Source organism: Chenopodium album, chromosome 22 (assembly GCF_948465745.1).
Source record: "Chenopodium album chromosome 22, dcCheAlbu1.1, whole genome shotgun sequence".
Taxonomy (NCBI): domain Eukaryota; kingdom Viridiplantae; phylum Streptophyta; class Magnoliopsida; order Caryophyllales; family Amaranthaceae; genus Chenopodium; species Chenopodium album.
In genome coordinates, this window is record NC_137855.1 from 3,053,159 (window position 1) to 3,077,136 (window position 23,978).

The 23,978-nt window shown below is 35.8% G+C and overlaps 4 protein-coding genes across 4 annotated transcripts; 3 read left to right on the forward strand and 1 right to left on the reverse strand.

Annotated features, from left to right (window-relative positions):
* The first annotated feature begins 318 nt into the window (after nt 1–318).
* Nucleotides 319–4,344, forward strand: LOC145605639 (acyl carrier protein 2, mitochondrial-like). Its single transcript, XM_081661712.1, has 2 exons — nt 319–650; nt 3,830–4,344. Exons 1-2 carry the CDS (start codon nt 441–443, stop codon nt 4,004–4,006), a joined length of 387 nt encoding a protein of 128 aa, XP_081517838.1. The 5' UTR covers nt 319–440; the 3' UTR covers nt 4,007–4,344.
* A 1,114-nt stretch (nt 4,345–5,458) lies between these two features.
* On the forward strand, nt 5,459–8,761 carry LOC145604802 (calreticulin-3-like). Its single transcript, XM_081660757.1, has 14 exons — nt 5,459–5,628; nt 5,783–5,890; nt 5,988–6,180; nt 6,383–6,641; nt 6,765–6,821; nt 6,934–6,981; nt 7,338–7,424; nt 7,522–7,579; nt 7,673–7,740; nt 7,867–7,959; nt 8,051–8,107; nt 8,208–8,309; nt 8,403–8,438; nt 8,565–8,761. Exons 1-14 carry the CDS (start codon nt 5,490–5,492, stop codon nt 8,574–8,576), a joined length of 1,317 nt encoding a protein of 438 aa, XP_081516883.1. The 5' UTR covers nt 5,459–5,489; the 3' UTR covers nt 8,577–8,761.
* Nucleotides 8,762–8,858: 97 nt separating this feature from the next.
* On the reverse strand, nt 8,859–14,242 carry LOC145604803 (uncharacterized). The gene is made up of 9 exons (XM_081660758.1): nt 13,760–14,242; nt 13,203–13,265; nt 13,023–13,118; nt 12,096–12,143; nt 11,788–11,859; nt 10,975–11,033; nt 10,409–10,496; nt 10,156–10,326; nt 8,859–9,189 (listed from the first exon to the last, which is right to left on the reverse strand). Exons 1-8 carry the CDS (start codon nt 14,087–14,089, stop codon nt 10,186–10,188), a joined length of 897 nt encoding a protein of 298 aa, XP_081516884.1. The 5' UTR covers nt 14,090–14,242; the 3' UTR covers nt 8,859–9,189; nt 10,156–10,185.
* Nucleotides 14,243–15,097: 855 nt separating this feature from the next.
* LOC145604924 (U1 snRNP-associated protein usp106-like) lies at nt 15,098–22,480 on the forward strand. Its single transcript, XM_081660910.1, has 13 exons — nt 15,098–15,360; nt 16,405–16,457; nt 17,411–17,579; nt 17,667–17,730; nt 18,026–18,105; nt 18,199–18,352; nt 18,495–18,556; nt 18,656–18,718; nt 19,496–19,554; nt 19,880–19,961; nt 21,261–21,304; nt 21,457–21,708; nt 22,128–22,480. Exons 1-13 carry the CDS (start codon nt 15,214–15,216, stop codon nt 22,150–22,152), a joined length of 1,254 nt encoding a protein of 417 aa, XP_081517036.1. The 5' UTR covers nt 15,098–15,213; the 3' UTR covers nt 22,153–22,480.
* Nucleotides 22,481–23,978: the final 1,498 nt, after the last annotated feature.

Sequence of the window (23,978 nt, forward strand, 5' to 3'; positions counted from 1 at the left end):
TTTATCAAAAAAAATTATAATTAACTTGGATAAGATGATTTGTCCTTAATTGCACTATTTGTTACATATCATAGGATAACTTAACAACTTATATTAAATTTTGTTACAAATATTAAATATGGTTTTCCTAATACAAATCTTTATTCAAAATACTACACTTTGAAGATAATAATCAATACATTAAGCAAAAATAATTAAACGTTAATTATAAATTAGCAACTCGGGGCATGGTCCGAGCCACACACTGGTAGGGTAGTGAAAATAAGCATAAGAGGAAAGTGAATGATATACGGAGTACTTTACTCGTAGAAAGTAAAAGACAAAGGCAAAGAGTCGAACACCCGAACCTAGAAGAAGGTCTCTCTCTACAGCCACAAAACCCTCCGCAAACCCACCATCTTCGCACCTCCATTTCTCTCTTTCTCTCTCATCCCTCAACAATGGCGGCTGCTCGCAGTGCAATTTTGAAGTACATGAGACTTCCAGTTAGACCTCTCGCTCAAAACCCTTCCATTTCATCTTCCTTCAACTCACTCTTCTCTCGCCGCCATTTTTCCGATGAGGTACGAGGTTCTTTCCTCGACAAGTCCGAGGTTGCTGATCGTGTCATTACCGTCGTCAAGAACTTCCAGAAAGTTGACCCTTCCAAGGTTTTTTCATTTTTATTATCTATATGCTGAATTCCAATTGAGTTTTCGATCTTGACTATTTCGATTAATTAGTGAAAATGTTGTTGTTTCAGATTGTTTATGTTTGTAAATTAGGTCATATTGATTCGATTTATATGGGTTTTGTATCTTATTGTGTTGATTTTTGATTAGTTGGTTTTTGAAGAAATCAATTAGGGTTTTCCAATTTATTTGATTTTGTTGTTGATTTTGAATAAGTTTAATTTAGAGATCCTGCCTAAATGTGTCCATTGTAAAGAGTTGACGAAATGATTTTTATCATATGCATCGAAATGGGGTTTTAAATTGCTTAAAAATATGAATCAGGGTCAATTTTGATAACTGGGTATTATATTGAAAGTGTTGTTTGTGTATTTTGATGATTGTTGGTTCACATTCATGTCGAACTAGTAGGGTAGAAGAAGAAAGAATTGTTCTTTAAGCTGCTGGTATTGTAAGTGAAATAGGAGGGTAGGTGCATTAGTTAAATTATCGCTGTGTGATCTAGGGGAAGTACTTTCCAGGGCAATAGACGAATGTGTAGGTTCTGAATTTCTTTCCACTAGCTTGGGACAGGCTGTGTATGTTTGCTTACATGAGTTAATGATATAGAGAGCTTCCCCCCAACTGCACCACACCATCACTGTCCTTGGGTGCCAGGGGTGGGCGTATAAGACTAGGGAATTATACAATTTTTATCTTATATTAGTGAGCTGTCCATATCATCAAGCGTATGATATTATGATGCCCTGAATGTACACTTCTCATAGGACCAACATAATTAGTTTTGGGTTCTTTCCCTATATATGCTGTAGTTTGGAGCTGCAATTTTCACTTTTTTATTGCTGATCTTGAGAATGATATTGGTATCACTGTCTTTCATCTCTATTAGGATGTCATATTGTTAAATTGGCATATTCTTTTACACTTGACCATCCCTTAGAGACTGGAGTATCTGTTTATGAATGATAGATTTATGTTTTTTGTACGTGGGTTGTTGTCATTAGGAGTGAAGTATAATTCTATAATTAACAATAACATTACTTCTGTCCCACATGAGTACATGTTTACCACCTGCCCTATTTCACTTTTAACCAAGGATAGAGCGTGTGGTTAATATGTAGGAGTTTTCTTTTATTGTTTATGCATAGTAGGACTAGGGTTAATCTGAAAGGCTCTTATTTGGGTGATTATTTTGAGATGAATGATAATTTTATTTTATTTTATATATTATTATAAGATGTATCCATTTGCTTGTTTAGCAGCATGCTATGGGTGACTGTTATGTGTGTGTGTTTTTTTTTGTTTTTTTTGTTTTTGGAATATTTGGTATTTGGCTGCAAGTGGTCTTATATTTCTTGGTCTTTTCCTATTTATTATGCGTGCCTTAAGCTTATTTTATTTCATACAAAAAGGAACTATGAGAAATCATATAGATAGACTTGGTCACACAGAATGCAATGGAGTCTGTTAGTCATGTCCCAATGTGGAATAGTGCATATTATCAGCATTCAGCAAATTAGACATAGTAGTTATTCTATAAGGAAAAGACTATGAAGTAAGATGGAATGATTATAGAAATAGTGTTTTTGAGAATCGCTTAGGTACTCTTATTGGTATATGAAGTATATTGTAAAAATAAATCTATGCATCTTGACAAGTCCTCTTGAGTAACTGCAGCTATAGCTTTATTAATGGTTTTTCCCATCCACCATGAATCCTTCAATAAATTTAGAATCCGCCCTTTGCCAGTTACTCACATCATCCCTATCCTTTCAGTCAATTCACCGCTTTCAGCGCATTTAATAATCCCACTCCTTGCAAATTCCTTTCCGAAGAGGTGAATCACTACTTTTGGCCACGGGTTAAGGAACACCAACCTTCTTTCTCATGACTTTACTTTGTAACACCTTCACCCATAGCGCATTAGGAAGAGTAAATATTCCCCAACTGAGCTTCATAAGAAATGCTTCATTATTCTTACTAATCCTCCCTATGCCTAAACCCCCATTAACCTTTGGGTGGCATTCGTAGACCTTGTGAGGTTCAATCTCTTCATAAGTCAATGTTGGCAGCTTAACCTTTTGCAATGTATACGTGGGTAGGGCCGAATCACCCTTACTCAGTCAATCGGCCTGCCAAGGAAAGCTGGTTGATACTTGTCTAGGTTAGATTTAAGAGAGAACCCAAACTCCCTACTAATGGCTTGCTTATTCCTCTCCTTTAATTACTATATGTGAGTGGTTCCTACCACTTCTCTTCATGAGTAGCTCCTTATCTTCTACAGCAAACCAATTTCCCACCTAACCTCCATCCTATCGCCTACTCTCCCTTTCCCCAATAGCTATCTTTGATTTTTTCAACAAACATCCAGATATATTGCTTAACATTGTGATTCTTTCTCCTTGCTCTGGTAATCCACTGGATTGGAGCATTTACAAGGTATGTTGGTTTCTTCATCTGAAAATCTTTATTCCAATAATCCGTTCAACTGAAGCTAGAGGAAATGCACGATGCTCTGCTGGTATTATCTTTTTTTCACTGAGTTTCATCACTGCCCATGTGCATCAAGTGAATGTATGTGTGTTGTGAGTTATGGCTGCTAATACTGCTGAGTGCCTGGCCTATTAATTGCAAGGAAAAATTACAACTATTAGAAGTAAAATGCTAGTGTGCGCGCACTTGTTTTAAAGAGAAACAGATGTGGTTCTTTATCTGTTTCTTTGCTTGTCAGACATGCGAAATTCCCATGTCTACCCAGTGTGTTGTCCAAAATTCAACCTAATCATACTTTAGAAACTGCACCTATTGACTGCCTTAGCACAAAAAAAAAAAGTCAGTCAGTCTTTAGGTAATACTTTAATCAAGAACAAGAATTTGTGCACGTTTTGGAGTATCAAAGAAATGAGATTGAAACTGCTTAAGATATTTTCTGGATTCAGGTCCTCAATCACCTGCTTCTGCTCTTTATATCTGCATTTGTAAATTGGCTATAATTGGAATTTGTCTTACAATGCCATTTTCTTACATTCAATTTGGTTTCAATGCCTAAGGTTTTTATGCCCTTGAGTCCTTGACTCCCTTCCAATGTCATGACTTTGAAAGGATTTGTGTTGCATTGTTGCTTATAATTTTTCGCTTATGCTTGTTTATGTCCTCAGGTTACTCCCAATGCACACTTCCAAAATGATCTTGGGCTTGATAGTTTGGATTCTGTTGAAATTGTGATGGCTCTTGAAGAAGAATTTCGCTTTGAGATTCCAGACAACGAAGCAGACAAGATCAACTCCATCAATATGGCAGTTGACTTCATTGCATCTCACCCTCAGGCAAAATAGATGGAGAGTTTTGGGGGTCCTTTTTCTTTGCTCTCTGGTTTGATATGGATATTGCTTTAGAAAATATTTAGGGCTGTTCTTTCACTTTTAAACAATTTAATGTGCTTGTCATACCCTCTTAAACTTGAGGTGGTCTTTTTCCCCTTATCCAAATGCATTATTGTTGCATTTTACGTTTGTGATTCTTGTATTTGGAGACCATTTTTGCAAGGCCGGTGTTACAATGGTATCATTCCGCCAAGAGTTTAGAATAATTGTTGTACATCTTGAACAAGGTAATAATCGACTTTTTGTTCATGCTTTTTTATGTTATTCTTGATTTAACTTGTGTTTAAGCAGTGTTGCTGGCTTGCTGCTAATAGTTTATTGTCTGGTGGTCCATTGTCACTTTGTTAGCCACCAACTTTGAAATTTCTTTGATTCCCTATCAGCTTGCCGTGTTGCTTCCTTTTCCCGTTATATACTTCAGAGGTCTTATGGGAAGACTTTGAAGTATGGGAAGACTTTGAAGTAGACTATTCTAAAAAGAAGTCGCCCCCAAGTCTTCTCCTCTTAGTCTATGAGAAATGTGTGTTTGCATTTGATGGAAAATTACAGGACTACTTTAATATTTGTGATCCTTGTGAATCATGCTTGTTATACTATTTATTAACTCTTAAAATGAGTTTTAAGATTTCATTTATCAAGTAACGGGGTAATTTCACAACTAAAGCAAGTTCGAATAAAGATCTTTTAACTCTCCTCTTGTATCCTAGAAATTCAATGCCTTTGAAAGCAAATATTGATATGATTGTTGCCTAGAGAAATCATTCACGTTGAATTTCATTAACGCTCTTATTTTGAGAGTGAGGGATAGCTCAAGTGGTTAAAGCTCCTCTCCCAGTTCCAAGAGATCTTGGGATTGATTCTCATCACCCGTCCTTGACCCTTGTGGCTCTCTAAACACTAAAAAAAAAAAAAAAAAATTAATGCTGTATAAAGTGTTTTAAAAACGAAATGAAAATCGACAACATATATAACATAAAATCAAATGGAATATGACAACAACGTTATAGCCTTATTGTACTGTTTTATAGTAGTAACAAAGTTCTCAAATCATACACTCTTTCACAAATATTTGTTTCAACTTGAGAAAATGTGAGGAAAATTACTATTACCTTAGTTTCTTTTAATTTCTTTGTTGCAAGAAACAGAGGTAGTAATAAAATTTGTCAGTGAAATTTCCACTTTGAATTAGTATGTGAATACAACTTGAAGGAAACTCAAGAACCCCACACGATGTGGAGACTCAAATTCATTGGTTGCTGCAATGTTTCCATCAGTTCTCATTGGTTATATTCCTAAATAGTTTAGGACCCTACTAAAAAAAGAAGGTCAAATGGTAAGACTGTAAATACAAGCCAAATTTGAGCCAATTCCATAATTTGTTTCCTATAACTAGCTATTCTTGCTGCACACCAGCAGCAGCAGCAACACTAGCAGTATGTCAATGGCTTGGTTTGGTGTAGCGCCTTCGAAATTTGAGCTTCCTTCACTATTACTTTCTCTACTGCTTGTAGTACAAATTTTATGTTTTCTCCATCCAGTGCTCTCAGAAGTCATATTCGAAGAGCGATTTGAAGGTACTCTCTTTTTACATTTCACTTGAACTTATATTGATCATGCAGACATGCACAATGCATGAGCTCGGTAGTCCATGCACAGGGGCTTTACTTTTGTTATTTTGCTGTTGTGTTCGATATATTCGAGTCAAAATTTAACTTTCGGAATGTGCAGATGGTTGGAAGGGCAGGTGGGTGGTATCAGACTGGAAACGAAGCGAGGGAAAAGCAGGCACATTCAAACATACAGCAGGAAGATGGGCTGCTGATCCTGATGACAAAGGTAGGTATCCTCATGCCAATCGAAACTACAATACAATACATGAAACATCATCTATTCATTTATACCAAGTTTTTTTTTTTTTTTTTTTGTTTGGCAGGTATCCAGACTTCAATTGATGCAAAGCATTCTGCTATATCAGCAAAGATACCAGAATTCACCAACAAGAACAGAACATTGGTCCTTCAGTATTCCATTAAATTCGAACAGGACATCGAATGTGGTGGTGGTTATATAAAGCTTCTATCTGGATTTGTCAATCAGAAGAAATTTGGTGGAGATACTCCTTACAGGTTTGCCCTCTCACATCAATCATCCGGTTATTAGAGGTGGAAAAAGGTCATTAGAGTCGGGTCATATTATGTTCTGATCAAATTCTTATTCAAGTTTAAGCTAAAAAAATCATGTAGCATACATTACATAACCTACATATGAAAGCTTTATGATTATATTTGAAGTTTGAATAATAAGTTGGAAATTTTCTTTTCTTGGCAGTTTGATGTTTGGACCAGACATATGTGGTTCAGATACAAAAAAGCTTCATCTTATCTTATCCTACCAAGGCCAAAACTATCCTGTAAAGAAGGACCTGCAATGCGAAACAGACAAGTTAACACATTTCTATACATTCATACTAAGGCCAGATGCTACTTACAGCCTCCTCGTTGACAATCGAGAGAGAGACTCAGGAAGTCTTTACACGGATTGGGATATCCTACCTCCGCGAAAGATCAAGGATGTTAAAGCTAAAAAGGTCAGAAATTTAACAGGATTACATTGTATGAATATTGCCTAACACTGAATATTAAGTATAATATGACTCATAACACTTAATTCTTCATTTTCTAAGATAACTGTTTTGCTTTAACTTTTTTAGCCTGCTGATTGGGAAGAGAAAGAATATATTGATGATCCTAATCATGTCAAACCTGAGGTACAATGATTTCATTTCTCTTTAAACTGTAGTATTTTCTGTATTATGTAACTGTTAATATTGTAAGCTAATCACTTGTATAATTACATGATTATGTATGACTGAATTGCAGGGTTATGATTCAATACCACCCGAAATTCCTGACCCTAATGCCAAACAGGTGACTTGACTGTTTAACACCTTTTTTTGTTTATATGGGAGTGTCTAAAAAAAGCATATGTAGGGCAATTACAGCACATTTGGGACCAATTAACATGTTGAAAAAGTCAATATTGTCTCTTATATTTAGTTAACATCAAGCGTAGTATGTAGAGGTGGCAAATGGATCATTTGGATAGAGTTCTGTCCGAGTCATATAATGATATATTGGCAATCAGACAAATCAGTCTAGAGTAACATCTAATGTCTTGAATTTTGCTATTGTACTCTTGGTAATCGTCAAACAAAGTTTGGTTATAACTGAAATCGAAAACTGAACAACAAATCTTGTCTCGTTTGTGTTTCGTGTTTGGACAGCCCCCTAATTGGGATGAGGATGAGGATGGCTTATGGAAACCTCCCAGAATACCAAACCCGGAATACAGGGGGCCATGGAAGAAAAGGGTAAACTAACTAATCATATCATTTAGACTGCATATTAGCTATGATATAGTGTTTCATTCTTACTCGATCAGCTCTGAAAGTTCGGTCTTTTTACCAGAAAATCAAGAACCCCAACTACAAAGGAAAGTGGAAGACTCCATGGATAGACAATCCAGGTATACATAATCAAACCGTAGTTCCAATAAGCTCGTATTTCGAAACACAGCCACAAGATAGAGAAATCTAATGAGACATCTTGTTCTTTTCAGAGTTTGAAGATGATCCTGATCTTTATGTACTGAAGCCTATCAAGTATGTGGGTATAGAAGTCTGGCAGGTAGGAAACTAACCCATTAACTGTCTTACTGATCAGTAAAAATCGAGCAAAATTTCAATTAAAATTAGTTCGTTTAACAATAAGTTGAAGAGAACGGGGCTTAAATGACGTGCATTCTGAATGCAGGTAAAAGCAGGATCAGTGTTTGACAACATTTTAATATGTGATGATCCGGAATATGCAAAACAAGTAGTTGATGAAGTTTTTGCCAATAGAGAGGTACTTGCTTAAGATGAATGCACATACAATTTAAAAATTATCTGAATTGACAGCACCTAAATGTTGTTTATCCTGTTCATTACCATGCTAGATTGAAAAGGAGGCACTTGAAGAAGCAGAGAAAGTGAGAAAAGCACAAGAGGAGGAGGTGCGAAACCATCCATTCTCTATTGTTTTTATGTCCAGCATTATCGGCTTTGAAATTATGCTAAACAATAATTTTATGATTTTCTGTGTTCTCTCTGCAGGAATCTCGAAGAGCAAGAGAAGAAGGTGAAAGAAGGAGAAGAGAAAGGGGTTATGATCGACATCCACGACACAAGGATCGCCACAGAGAGCGTTACAGACGGGTATGAATGCATAATTTTAAAGTTTGTTCAGTTTCAGAACTCTCAGCTGATCATATTCGGTTTAATAGCTGACAATGTTTATTCTTGTTGCAGCATCATCGCCGTGACTATCTTGATGATGATTATCATGTAAGCAATTATTAACAGTGGCTGTTTATGCATACCTTCTTTGATAATCAGTAAACAACATTACAACTTAGTAGAATTTTTGGCATACCAAACAAAGAAGTAAAATGTGGAATTATGGTTTTGCAGGATGAATTGTAAGGGCTGTACAAGAGTATTTTGCATCACACAGTGGCTTTCTGAGCGCATTTTTGTTCTCCATCATCTGTTCGTCGTCATATTTCCTGTCAAAGGCAGATATATTATTTTTAGTTCACCTAAGAATTTATGGGTTGAGATAGTCATTCTTCTGAGAAATAGATACCTGAAGCTATTCAAAAATGAAAGATTTATATTTTGAACTGCATATATATATATATATATATATATATATATATATATATACTAGGGTTGTAACTCATGCGCAAAGAATAAAGACTTGAATGAGCAAACAAAATTCATTGACTAAACAATTATGAAGTACCAAGTCAAATTTGGTCCAAGTTACAAAGGCCAAGTGCTAAAATGGAACCTAAAATTACAATCAAAACATAATCACCATATAGAATTTGAGCCATATTGATGTCCTTCCTAAGGCAAGTAATCAAATTTTGATGTGACTCGGAATTTAGACACTTCCAATGACATAAATATGTCTATATCGAGTTATCGACTATATGCTTTCCAACAAAACTTGAGGGTCTTTGACAAAAGCCTCCTGATTTCTTCAAGGAACTTGGTTAATGATTAATTGCACCACATAAGCCCATTACAGCTGCAGAAGAAAATACCAAATAGTTATTACTTATAAAAAATAAATAAAATGATATCATGAGTTAAAATTTGGGCTCATAGGGTTCTAGTAAACCTCGAAACTGAAGACACATCAGTATCACTAAAGTTGAGTTAAGGTAATTGGTCCGAAATCATTGCATATTTTCATAACTAAGGCCCTATTCAATTCTACCGAGTCTTACTAAACTGAGTTTTTTTATTATACCAAAGTGTAGTGTTGTTTCTATCCATCACCAAACTAATTTTTGCACACTAAGGGCCTGTTCTCTTCAACTTATTTTCAGTTCAGTTTAGTACAACTCCAATAAGTTCAGTACAGTTCTGTTCTTATCTTAATTTCCCACTCTCATAAAATATTCAGTTGAGTTCAGTATAGCTCCAATAAGTTCAGTTCAGTTCTTAATTTTCCACTCTCATAAAATATTCAGTTCAGTTCAGCTCCAAGAAGTTCAATTCAGCTCAGTTCAGTCAATCAGAATAGGCCCTAAAACTGACTTTGCTAGATTGATTGTAAAAGATTGGAAATTCAGAAAATAGGGCCTACGTATGACATTCTTATTTACAAAATTCTGCATAGTAGCATATGATAATATCCAACAAGGTAAATATACTTTCAAAGGTGCCTAAACAGCTAATTTAATGCCTTAGGCAGACTACTAGAACATGTAGATCAAGGTAGGGTGACAACTATATTGTGCATGATAACAAAGAAGGTAAATATACCAGCTTTCCCTAATATACATGCCCCAATGCGCATGAACTAACAATCAAGTGAGACTTTTGATTGACTAAAAATGCAGGTAATGTATATAGTTCATGAACAGTACAAGTATGTAAAGGACTAAACATATACACTACTAAACCAATCCCAAAAGAATGTTAGCCCTACATCACAGCTGTTAAGCTGATATGTGATTAAAAAGATTAGGAAAAAGATTTAAGAAACCTCAAGTAATCAGTAGCTTCCAATAATAGACTATCTTCTTCGTACAGCTGCATTTGGAGCCCTTCCTGGTTGTTGCCCCCCTCCTGCTTGGCCAGTGGCCTCCTCTGGCACGTTCAAAGCTTGTGTCACACCATTCATAATCATCAGCCCTAGAGGGATCAAATACATCCACTGCAACAAAAGATTTCAAGAATATTTGGTCAAAAAGTATTAACCAGGAAGGAAGGCTAGTCTTTTTCAAATAATCACTTACATATTTTGCCCAAAAGGATTTCTCGGGCTGATTCATTGCTTCAGCCTCTGCAGTCTCCTCCGGAGTCTCTTCAACAAAAACAGGAGTTCTGTTGAACAAAGGTCAGCATTGAGCATATGCAAGGGCAGAGCAGTAAGTATTGAGCAAAAGATATAAAGAAATTTACAGAGGTTTGTTAACATGATCTAGGATCAATTATTTGGATCAAAGAAATTCCTGACATGAAAACTCACTAACAGTTTTTTTCTGGTTGCTAATTCATACTTCTTACTCTCTTTGCCAATAAAATGCAAAGTAACCATGCCATGAACACAAAGAAAGAATTTATGATAAGAAACAATTGACGGGAAATGAGATGTGCCATTTCCCTAGGCATTGTATGACTTATTAATAAGCAACAAATTCCTTATACCTTACCCTAGCATTGTATCACTTATTAATAAGCAACAAAACACTGTATACCTTTTCTGCATTTTTATATGTGTGTGTGGGTTAACAGGACTTCCAACTGCTTGACTTTAAACCAGGAATAGGAGCTAGTACAAGAGAGCAATAAATAGGCATACCTTGGAGCCAGTTCGCTGTATTTCAACACTGAATGTGAGTTGAAAGACCATTTGGAAGGCTGAAAAATCATTAACATCTAGAATTCAGTTGCTTGTCAAAAAAAAAAAAAAAAAAATAGAGAGAGAAGAATATATATAGCTGTGCCTGAGCGGATACAAGCAAGCAGGTTTGGGAAATACTCTACACAACTTTGGTTTCGTTCTTCAAAGACAAAGTCAAAAAGCAACTTGTAGATCACAAAGCAGCCAACAAAAAAGAAAAAAAAAACACATTTTTCTCCTCGTCTAAATATATTCAATGAGTCTAGTTAAGCAAAAATAAGTTAAACTACACAGAAATAAGCTGAGAAGAACAAGGCCTTATTCAGTGAGCATTTTGGGAATCTCTTAATAAGGCATGTAACACGACTAATAACACCAGCTTGCTACAGTTGCAAAATTGAAACAATGCTCCTCTTAGAATATAAAATGCAATAAACTGACTGTACATAAAAAGAGGTCATTGACGTTCATGTGAATGTATGAGTACATTATACCACATGCAGGGAAAAGGGGGAGAGGTAGAGTAGATAATGGGTATTTATTAGTTAACTTTTATTCAAGTTACAGCTCAAAGTTTGAGGAATCCGTACAATATCTGTTCTTAACATGGAATCTTACCCCCCAAAAAAAAAAAAAATAAATAAATAAAAAAAAATAACAAAAAAACCTAACAGCAGGAACAATTTACTAAAAAAAAAAAAAAGGGGCATATACAGAAAAATTATAAATTAACAAAAAGGATAGGGAAAAAAAAAAAAGGAATTATCTTACAAATTTTAGCTGTCGAGGATATGGGCATGCCCCAAAAGAACCATAGTTGACAGCCAATATGTTCACTCCTTCCTACAGACCAAATATAAAAGAAAGAGGATTTAACTATTTATAAGCATAGGCCATGAATAAACTACAATACTACATAAAACAGAAGCATCTGGATCTTTTAATTGAGTGAAACTGGGACTAGAATTACATACAATACAGAAAGTAGAAAGATTAATCAGCAACAAACTTTGGTAACAACGCTCACATCACATGACAAGGTCAACAAGAAAATCAGATAAATATATGTAGATTCATACCATGTGTATGACAAAGTGTTCATCCAAAGCCTCTCTAGCAAGACATCTCTGCATCAAAAGAGCTATAGATTAGCATAGAAAGAAAAACAATTGCATAATAGCAAAAGCACCTGGTAGTCAACAGCATGAACTTTACTAACATGCTCTGATTTGGACTGGAAGAATCAATCAAACCTTATCATAATAATATAATATACATTGTAGCAGGGATCCTTGATACTTTCACAATAAGCAACAATAAAGTACAACACGGCTTGCAGTACATAAGCAGGGACAACAAAGACTAAGAATACCAAAACATAATAGCAAAGGCAACAAGACAGTAATACACAAGAATTAATTAGATCTGTTAAGGGACGGCCTTACTTACAACTTACAAGGTGGAAAATTCCTAACATTCCAAATAGATAAACTAACAGTCATAATCATACAGAAATATAGCCTCAAGACTCAAAATATATGTAAGACTAACATAAGGAAGAATAATATTGGTAGTCTAGTATTATTAGGTTAGAGTCTTTAGCTTTAGTATAAATAGATAGAGGAGAGAAAGTAGAAGGGAGGCAGAAATTTGGTGAGAACCTTTTGGAGAGTTATGGCATAAAGCCATTATTGGAGAGTTGTGAGCTAAACTCACTATAGAAGATTGATAGCCTTAAGCTAATAAATTATCGTTTGTAATCCTTCCACCATTATCAATCAATTTAAAAGCTCTCTTCTTTATAAATTTGCTAGTTAAATCCGAAATCAGTGTTGTTACACTGACTTTGCTGGGTGACCGAACTCAGTTCTTTACACACAATCACATGAAATTAATGACCTAACCTAAAGAAACAGAGTTGCAAACAAAAGTAATTGGAGTTATTGACCACTCTCTTAACAAGACACATAAGGGATATAACAAGGAAGTAGCTTAATGCAGCTTACCGCCTTTACAGCTGAAACAGTATAATTCCTTCCTGGAGGACTCAAGACGTTGGATGGAAGTCTTATTTTATAGAAATCATCTGTTTGCAACAGCTCCTATATACATAGATAAATTTATACCATAAGATAAGCTATTGAGAACAAGTATATAATGAGCACAAGCTATACATCAATTTTCACCTTGAATTTCTCCTGTTCTGAGCTTGTCAAGGTATTCCTCGAAAACCGCAATTTGGTTAGAGTCTGTCACCATCAAATTATAGAGTCAAACAACCGTATTGCTAAGAAGCTTCAAGAACTAGAATTTCTTTATACATTTTGCAATAAGATTTAGCCCTTGTGTTAATTGCATTGGTATCTGAGCTTATTTTCTGAGAAGAATAAAAATTTTCAGTTACAAATCCAGTTTTTCACCATTACAGACCTCAAAGTCAACATTCTTCCAAAACTAGAATAACAACACTGCTTCTTTAGTTAATTAAAACCTTAAATTCCAGATTTGCTCAAAAGGATCATTTTATAGATTTAAATTCAATCTAAATTCTCCATACAATCCTCAAAACCCTAGAAATCATGATCAAATTCATCTTCCTCTAACCCATCAAACCCCACAAAACCCCGTAATTCGGATTCAATTTCCTCCACCCAAAAAAAAACCCAGATTGCATAAATAAATCAATTCAAAAATACCCAGAAAAATTAAATTAATGGGTTTTAAACTAAAATCATGAACTAACCTGACCACCATGAGACCATGATTTAAGACGAGCAGAGAAAGTTCCAGCATGGGAGAATTGGGAATCTCCAAAAGCATGTTCAACATTGAATTGAAGCTTAGAATCAACATCAGAATCCGACGATCTCCGCCTTGTTGTGGTGGGTGTAGCAGCGGTTGTAGGAGGAGAAGGAGTGGAGGATCGTGGGATGTCAGATGATTGTTGCTTTGAAAGTCCTTCGAATTCATCGTCGTCGAGAAGAAGTTCGTCAGATTGGAAGGAGAGAGATTGAGAAAAGAGGAGAGAGAATGAGAGGGTGAGAAGGAGGAGCAATGATAGTGAAGTCTTCATTGTTGCTGGTGATGGTGGGAGAGCAGGGGAGGTGAGAAGTGAGAGAGTTTCTTGTTGTGTATAAAAGGGCTGGTTTGTTGTTGCCGGAGAGAGAGGGTGAGGAGACTGAGGATGCTGATTAGACGTGGGATGGCGGCCCGAGGGGTACGGGCCGGAAAGACAATGATGTAAACGGAGATTGTAAATCGATACCACGGCTACCACACCGATGTTAGCTTTAAGCCTTTAACCAAAGTTACCAAACTCATTGATCATTTGTATTTGTGTAGTTAGAAACTCGAATTATAGCCTGTAAAAAGTTATGTCGTGTTTATATTTGGTCTCGTAATCTCTTGTTGATTTCATGTTGTTCACAAAACTTATTTAAAAACCATGTAAAATGTAAGAAAATCAAATAATTTGCACTTTATCTAAACTGTTCGTGTTCAGGTTGGTTTCGTGTCGTGTTGTGTTATGTCGATTTCGTGTTTACTCTCATACTCTCAATAACATCGTGTTCGTGTTGTGTTGGTTTTGATCGGACCATGTCATCTCTACTTGAGATAGCCTTGAATGTGTTAGTCATCTACAAACAACCATCACGGGTCTCGTTAAATAACTTCCTCTTACTGTTTATAGACATAAACTTAAGTAGTACACATCATTACAACTCAGCTTTGTTATACTTCTCATTTGTTCATAATGTATATACATTACGGAGTGTTATTTATTGTCATGATCATTAGAGATACTAGTAAAAATAATCTCATCTTAATAAAAAAATAATAATAATAATAAGTAAAAATCAATATCATCAAACAACAAATATTACATAGAATTTATTCAACTTATTTCAATTCAGTAAAATTTATTTTAGTTACAAGACCATAGGAGATTTGCTACTCGATATTAGTTTATACGAAGTAATCCTATCTGTCTTCTATACGGGGTAAAAAAAAAAAATTAATACGGAGTAAAAATTAAATACCCGTAACTTGTCAAAAAAAGAGTGTTGAGTTTTGTCAAACTTCTCCCCACATCAAAAGTGCGGAATCTTCCCCCTCTTCTCCCCCGAAACACAAACCCCCTCAAAACCAGAAACCCTAATTTGAAGAACTCACTCTTTTTTCTGGAAGAGAGAGAAAATGGATGCGATTCGGAAGCAATTAGATGTGTTAATGGGTGCTAATCGTAACGGAGATGTTACTGAAGTTAATCGCAAGTATTTCGATCGAGATGTTTGCCGTCTCTTTTTGTCTGGTCTTTGTCCTCACGAACTTTTCCAGTTAACGGTACTAATTCAAGCAAACCCTAATTTCATCGATTCTTTATTTGTTCAATTGCTCTGGAATTGTAGCGTGTTAATGCATTAGCTATTATAGTATATTTTTGGGCTGAATTGTTTGAATTTTGTAACTTAACTTAATTTATTTGTATGTTGTTTTTTTCGTGTTTTAAATGATGAAATATTGGTTATTGTGTGATTGCATGTTAGTTTAAAAAGTGTAATTGTGATTTTCTTTTCATAAAATTTAGTGTGATTGAATTGGTAGTGACTGAATAGATGAGATGAAAGTCTTTTGAGTATGGGTGTTGTGGAGAATTTTGGTGACATTGTTTTCGGGGAAACGTCGATAGCATGGAGGGAAGGAGTGCCTGAGCTCGAGTTGTGTTGAGTGTTGTAATTCTGAGAACAAAGAATTTGTTTCTTGGTGTAATTTTGGGTATGAGCTATTAGCCGTAAACAAACGAAGTTTTTTGGTCAGTTTTGATCTGTCTTTTGGACCATACATCATACATGGATGTATATCGAATTATAGATGATGCAATGACTTGATCATACAACTTTCATTTTAAGTGTCAGTGGAGCCATTTAGCCACCCTCTGCCCCCAAAGGAGGAATACAAATAGGATAATCTGAAAAAGGGAGAGTTTAACACCCATTTTTTGTTGACGCAAGGGCGTAGGATCATCCCCCGATCCATGTACTCAAAATCTCATATTGAGGTCTAGGTCAATTTTTATGATGTCTTCTTCGGAGATGGTTAGGGCATACAATGTCAGCCAAAGTCATAGCCCTCTTAGGTTTCTTTATTTTCTTAGTTGTACCGATTTTCCATATGGGATTTGGTAAGGGAGCATAATTCACTACCTAGTTTCGTTAAATTAGGGCAAAATGTGACACTATCCATCTTCAGATTGCAATTCGCGTGGAATATGGTAATTAGTTAGCACTGGTTGCATGTTTACTAGTGTCTAACTAAGTTAATTATTTTATTTTTCCCTTTACTATGATTTGACTATACATTTTTTTTAACTAAGCTTTGTTTTTTCAGAAAATGGATATGGGGCCATGTCCAAAGGTGCATTCATTGCAATTACGGAAAGAGTATCCTTTTGCTTGTTATTCTTTCATGCTTCATTTGTTTGGATATTGGCTAGAAATGTATTACCAAAAGAATTAGTTCTAGGGCATTTTGTTATTACCCCTGTTTCTATGATCTGGAAGATGAATATAGTGCCTTTCTAGATGAGATTTCTTTTTGTGATTGGACCGTTGTACTAATTGAGAGTATTGCACTAAAAATTTTTAAGATGTTTTCCTCAGGTCCTAAGGGGGTGTTTGGTTCAAGCATATTAGGTATAAGGTATGGGTTTGGAATGACCAAAACCCATACCTTGTGTTTGTTTCTTGAAATTTCATTTTTCAAACCCATACCTCAAACCCCCAAGGTATGGGTTTTTGAAACCCAAGGGGGGAGGTGGGTATGGCTCATACCTATACCTTTAGGTTTAAAATTAAAAGGAAAACTATCATTCCTAGATAAAAACCAAACACATGAAATCAAGTATCAAGTTCCAACCCCATACCATCCAGGTTTCATTCCTCATTCCAAACCCATACCATTGTTTGAACCAAACACCCCCTAAATGTGTTAATAATGGTTAGGTGGCAAGACATTAGTACTCTGAATCTCTGATGATGTTCTTTATCTAATTTGTTTCTTTTTTTCTTTTAATTAACAAAAGTTTCAAGACTTCCAACATTGGATCATTGTTTCCCTTTTCAAGCTTACCTTTTTACGTAAAAGAAAATTTTGAAGACTTTCTACATTGAATTGTTGTTTACTTATTTAAGCATACATTTTATGGCTATATCAATGTTTGTAATCTGCTGTCCTGGTGCTTTATGGAACTTTGCTTTTCTGCTGACTCTTTGCATGCATTGTGACAATGTGGCCTGTCAAATGGAACTAGTTTTGGCAATTATACAAGGCAGTAATAAAAAGCGTACTTGGAATACTTCTTGGCACCATCTGTTTAGTTCTTAATTTATATCAGATATGAAGAAGCAAAGGCCAAGGGCGTTGACAACTACGACAGGGATTTAGAGGATGTTATAGACAGGCTCATTGTAGAATGTGACAGAAAAATTACTAGAGCTCTCAAGCGTCTTGCAGATGAGGATGCTAAAGCTGCTATTGCAATATCTGTTTCTGAAGTTACCCAGGTAACGATGAAGCCTTTATTTTAAGATTAACCTTTTTCCCATTGGTATGCTTACAATTGTAAAATTTATGTTGGTCACTTGTTGTAGACAGAAGAGATCATGGAGTTGTCCAAGCTGATCAAAGAGAAGTTGAAAGAAGCTGACCAGTCAGGTTAGTTGTTATTTTGTTCAGGAAGCATGGTTACTCTTTTTGATGTTGAACTTTCTAGGTCATCTTAGATAGACTTTTTCTGTAATATACTCGTTTTAGTTGATATTTTATATGTATGCTTGCATTTTAGACTTAAGCTAGAGACAGGGTGCGAGATTATGGCTGATTTTAGGTTTTAAAGTTAGACACAGTATATATTTAGTTCATCTATGGTGTATGAATTTCATAGGCGTGGCCTATTGCAACTTATTTCAAGTATTTAACTGATGCCTATCCTGGATTATTGCATTTTCAGATCTTGAAGGCAAAACAGATCTTAAAATTCGAGCTTTGGAGGAAGTTGAAGAATTAAGGACAACAAGAGCTGATAAACAGGTTTGTTGTCTCGTCGTCTACTGTATCTTACTATCCCAATTCCCAACCAAAGATCTGTTTTTTTTATTACTGTATCTTTTATTTTCCTTGCAGTCTATGCTTCTTTTGGATGCTTTCAACAAAGACAGAGCTTCTCTACCCCAGCCACTTCCCAATCCTCCTCCGTTGGCTCCTTTACCTATGCTTGCTCCTGATGCTCGTACTCAAGAATTGATAAACGAGAAACTGAAGAAAGCAGAGGATCTAGGTTAGAATTTTAATGACATTTGTTCGTGGCTGCTTATGGCATTTTATTGTTATGCGGCTGTTTTCTTGTGACAAGCTGTGTTGGTGTGGTCTCCCTTGGACCTTGGTACTCTTAAGTTCTGAAATCTGTGTATATTATGCAGGTGAGCAAGGGATGGTTGATGAAGCACAGAAAGCATTAGAGGAAGCTGAAGCGTTAAAAAGGGTACTTTAATTTTCTTTTCAATCAGCTTTACTTTTGAATGTCATACTTCTATTCTTGTCAACTTTGGTTCTCTTCTGAACCTGTGCCATGTTACTCCAGCTTGCACCAAGGCCGGACCCCTCTGCAGATCCAGCAAAGTATACTGCCGCTGATGTTCGCATTGTGAGTCCTTTTCTTTAGTACTTATCTTTTTTTTTTTAAAAAAAAAATCTATGTAATTTTTATTTTGCTCTATCTATCCTTTTTGATTTGCTTGCCTGGGTGAGCTATTATAGAGACTTTAGAACTTGTGTTTTTTTGGAGTGCTTGAAAATTATTTAACTTCACTTAAAATAAACAGAAAATAATAGGAGATGCTGAGAATCTGTTGTGTACACCACCCGGGTGTACCGTACACCCGGGCTATTTGTTCATTATTTTTTTGCTCATTTAAGAAATGAGCAAATAAAATTTGCTCATTAAAATGAGCAAATAAAATTTGCTCATTAAAATGAGCAAAAATTAATGAGCAAATAACCCGGGTGTACCGTACACCCGGGTGTATATAACAAATTCTAGAGATGCTTTAAGTCGTCCAAGTTTCTGCCACCTCAATTATATTGTCAATGTTTGGTGTGGGATTCGTATATGTTGACTGATAGAGCGGTGTCAGATTGCAGGTCCTTGTTTTCTTTCTCATCCCAAGTTATTAGAAATAAATCAAATACTACTTCATGTTAAACAACTTGCTCACTATAATCCATTTTTGTAATCATTATGATGTATGGTATATGATTTCCTCTTCTTTGGTACTGTGTCTATACCAATTTCAATTTTTACTGTTATAATGTTTGTATTACTTTTTTTTCTTTCTTTTTCTATCTCCATTATTATTTATATATAAAAAAAATTTTGTATTAACCATGCAATGTCCTGATCCTTTGTTTTGTGCTTTGGCAGACTGATCAGAAGCTACGTGTCTGTGATATTTGTGGAGCATTCTTGAGTGTTTATGATAGGTAATGGTTGCATTTCTCTGTTATCAACTATGTGATAATTCTTTGCTGGCTATTTTATGAGGGTAACAAAACATTAGTATTTTGGGGTTTCAAGTACTTCAGCTTTTGACCGGTAATTATACCTCCTTGTCACCAGCAGGCTTTTGGCCCCAGTTTTACGAGGATAACTTTTCCAGCTAAAGAATGTGCGTCTTTTATTTTATGCTTGTAGATCATGCTGTTATTAGCTAGATACTTGTTGGAGTGCTTTGAAGTGTTTAAATTATGCTACAGTCTACTCAATGCTATTAAATGGATGAGTTTGATATTTGCGTGTGGTTTTCAGTGATCGTCGTTTAGCAGATCATTTTGGGGGAAAGCTTCATTTAGGCTACATGCAAATTCGTGAGAAATTAGCTGAGCTTCAGGTACGCTTATGATTGCTTTATATTAAATTGTTATTTAAAATCAAATAATGTGTTACTATGTGGCTTAATAGAGAGTCAACCTTGGCAGTGTACTTATTTAATATTGGTATGAGTGGGGTGTTCATTAGAATTGGCAAGATGAAGACTGCAGTGTCCTATATTTATCTATTGTATTAAATTTATGTCATCTACTTGGTTTTCTGTAGTTGTTGCTCATAAGTGATTTTCTTTAATCATGGTTTAGTAGGTGGAGGTAAACTAAGTAATTTCAAACAATTGGAATTTGATTATATTTCTGGCGTTGCTCTTTTTTAATTGTGACAATGAGGAAATTCTCAAGACTATGTGAATATGTGATCCAGGTGCTGGTTTGTAATCACATTGTTCTTCTGTAAAAGGTCGATTTTGCCATCTGTGAGTTCTTCTTTTACTTAGAAGAGTGGTTATTGTAATTTATTATTCTGACTTGGTATATATGCTCACCTTTGAGTTCGAACCAGACTTGAAATAGAGAATGGTAACGAATCCATTGAATTTTGAAGAAAAGGTAGAAAAGAAAATAATTTGAACCTCAAGTTATGGCTGGGGATATGAGTTAATAAATGTTATTTTAACCTGTATGCCAACATAGGTCTGAGATGTATATGGTCTATGATTGCTTTGGTTCAACTTCTATCAGACATTTAACACTTTTATTGCTAGACTTTGGACATGGCATTATAATTCTAATGCTGAGGTTAAATAGTTGTTAAGGAGAATGATTTTTGGTTTTCAAATCTTCCCTGAATCTCAGGTACTGTCTTGCTTTACTTAACATTTGGCATCAGCCTATTATGCTACTTATTCAATTATTATTTTTAATTTTAATTTTAATTCCAAAAGCTAGATTGTAAGTGACTTTATACTGAACCTGACAAGCTGTTAATATTGGGGGGGGGGGGTTCTAATTACCTGGTACTGCACTCACTGTAGGGTCCCCTTTACTCCCTGACATTTCCTGGCATGGCTACATGTTAGTCTATGTGCTTGAGCTATTGTGCACAGTGTTTGAAAGCTATGTTGGATTGTTGTGCATAACTATTTTCCTTGATAAACCATATTTTGTTCATTTTCCCCCATGTGTGTGTTCATGGCTTATGCTAATTGAATCATTCATTATGAGTTTGTAGTATACAAAATTTTTTCTGTATTAAATTGTGTTGATATCTTGGTACTTGTTGCATAAATGAGATCTGCTTGTGATTGGCCTGCTAAATGCGGTGTTGAATAAATTTTGTATTGGATTACTAATGTTTTCAGGAAGAAAAAAACAAGAAGCGCAAGGTTCATGAAGAAGATAGAAGGTAGATGTCTTCTAGCTTCCCTTCCATCATTTTCTCTTTTATTTGTCGTTGCTGCCTAACTTTCTTACATGTCCAGTAGCATTTTTGTTCCTGGTATCTCTTCTTTTGCTGTATATCCTCAAAGATTCTCCTGATCTGAAATTATCCTGTAGGTCCAGAGAGCGCAGCCGTGAAGTAGAACGTGCTCCCAGTAAGGACAGGGAAAGAGGTGATAGTCAGCAAAGGGATTATGACCGGAGAAGCAGGGACCGTGATAGGCACAGTGACAGGGATCGTGGTTATGACCGTGAACGTGAAAGAGATAGGGAGCGTTCCCGCAGTCATGATTCAAGAAGTCGCCGAAGGTCTCGTTCACGGTCCAGAGAACGTTCCAGAGATTACGGCCGTGACTATGACCGTAGCAGGTATTTGAAGTCTTATTTGATTAATTTATTTGCACTTGGGTGACTTAGACATCTGGTTAGAGTCATGAAGTTCAGTGCTTTTAGCTATTAGCAGTGTTCATTTAGGTTTGCACTTTAATCTCCATTTTCATTGTTTTGGAGATGAGAATATACAGCTAGTTTAGTTATTTTTGTGTCAATGCTTTTAAGAGCTGCTTGTTATTAAAGGAGCATCATGAGTAGTGAGTTTCTATGAAGGGAATATTTTTTTTTGAGACACTATGAAGGGAATATTATGAGTACATAATCTACATATTGTGATTTCCAAAATCTGCTGTTCTTTTGTTTGCCACTTTTGCTGATTGTGGGTCTCACCAGAGGCCGTTTTTTTTATTGGTTTATCATACATACTTATAAGCTGGTTTGTTTTTGGCTTGCAGGCGTCATGACCGAGATCGATACTAGAGCTTCATGTACTGCATTCTCAGCATGAACAACTTTACTCTTGATGCGTAAAATTATGTTGTTATTCGTTCCATCTTTCTTTGAGACAAAGTACTCGGGAGTATTTAGGTTCTGGACTTTGCGTTTCTTCATCAGTTAGGTTGGTTTGTCGAACGAATGAGATGCTTATTTTGCTAGTTGAAGAAAGAGAGCGGTTAATTTTCCCGTGTAATAGCTTAGGATGTATGAAAAAGGAAATCTTGATTATGGTGAGATGGATGCTCTGCTTAACCTCTCCTTTGTGCCTTATTTTTCATTTATATATCTTTGGTCTTTGATATTTGATTGACATGATTGTGAATAATGATATGCAAATGTTCAAGTTTTCCATTTGACACAATCATTCGCTTTATAAAAATTAGTGCCAAATGATTGTGATAGCAGGGGCTCTGCCTTGTGGTTGTAGACTTCCTAAATAATGGCACATAATAAATCTAGGTCTTTCTAAGAATGTGCATCACTTTTTGTAAATTTTTGTAAGTTGATGCTAGATAAACCTTGATTATATCTCAATGTTGGCAAAATTATCAAATTGTTCTATCAATTGTGCAGCCAGCCAGCCTACCTACAATTTCATTAGACAGACGTTTGTTCGTGAATCACCTTCGTGGATTGCATAATGGATTGTAGTCATGCAATATGCAAACAAGTTCTTGACAAATTTGATGGCTTTCGTTTTTGTTCCAGTTACTACTTGTTTTATAAGGAATAGGGCAAGGTTGATCTCTTTAATCATCCGTAAAATCATGTTTTAAGCCTACCAAACTACCATTGATCAGCCCCAAAGCTATGCAGCCTTCTTTCAAAACAGCTATATTTTGGAAAACGAGGCTAGCGATACATCTCGTATGCTAAAAATTGTAAAGTACGGGATTAAGACAAGTCATAAAGCCTAAGTGTTGGGATGTTGGATGGACAGATGGTACAAGGGGCCGTTTGGCGTGTGCACAAGACGTGCACCCAAGGACAAGGCATACTTGGTTCGGGCACAATGTACGATTCCTAAGGCCCTTAAGACATGACGATTAAAGATAAATGAGATGGTTCTGGGCACTATTTATGACTCCCAAGGCACTTTGGGAACCCATGAAAGTACTTCTATACATAATCTCGTCAGGTGAAAAAATGATTTACGGGAACCAAATATGAAGGCTACATGATACACGAAATCGGAGCGATTTAGGAGGTGTGTACGATTATTCCCGGAATTTCAAGGAACACTACGGGATGATTCCCGAGATCATATAATATTGTGTATTTGTGTTGACTCATATATGACCATTATTAGGCTACGTAAAGGCCCCGTGAGAGCTTACGACCAATACAAGAGGCGTGTACGAAAATTGGAAAAATGACCGTTTAAAGGCAAATTCGATGGTTCCACCCACCCAATTGGACTCTTAGAGGGTATTAGGGACCATGGTAAACATATCGGCAATTTTTATTTCTAGGTGAAAAAAGGTCAAAAAATTACAAAATTGAAGGCTATAATCCACGCTTTTTTGAGGAAATTTAGAGGTTTCGGAGCCCGGTGGCAAAAAGGCTTGAGATCCTAAGGGATACATCTCGGGGTCATATAATACCGTTTGAAACCATATATGATCATTATATGTTGTCATAAATGTCCATGGTAGGCTTGAGTTTACAAAATCGATGCAAGTTGCGAACGGGTAAATTGACTATTTAAGGGCATAATGGATGGTTCCACCGACCCAATTGGAGTCCTAGAAGGTTATTAGGGACCATGGTAAACATCTCGACAATTTTTATTTTAGGGCGAAAAAAAT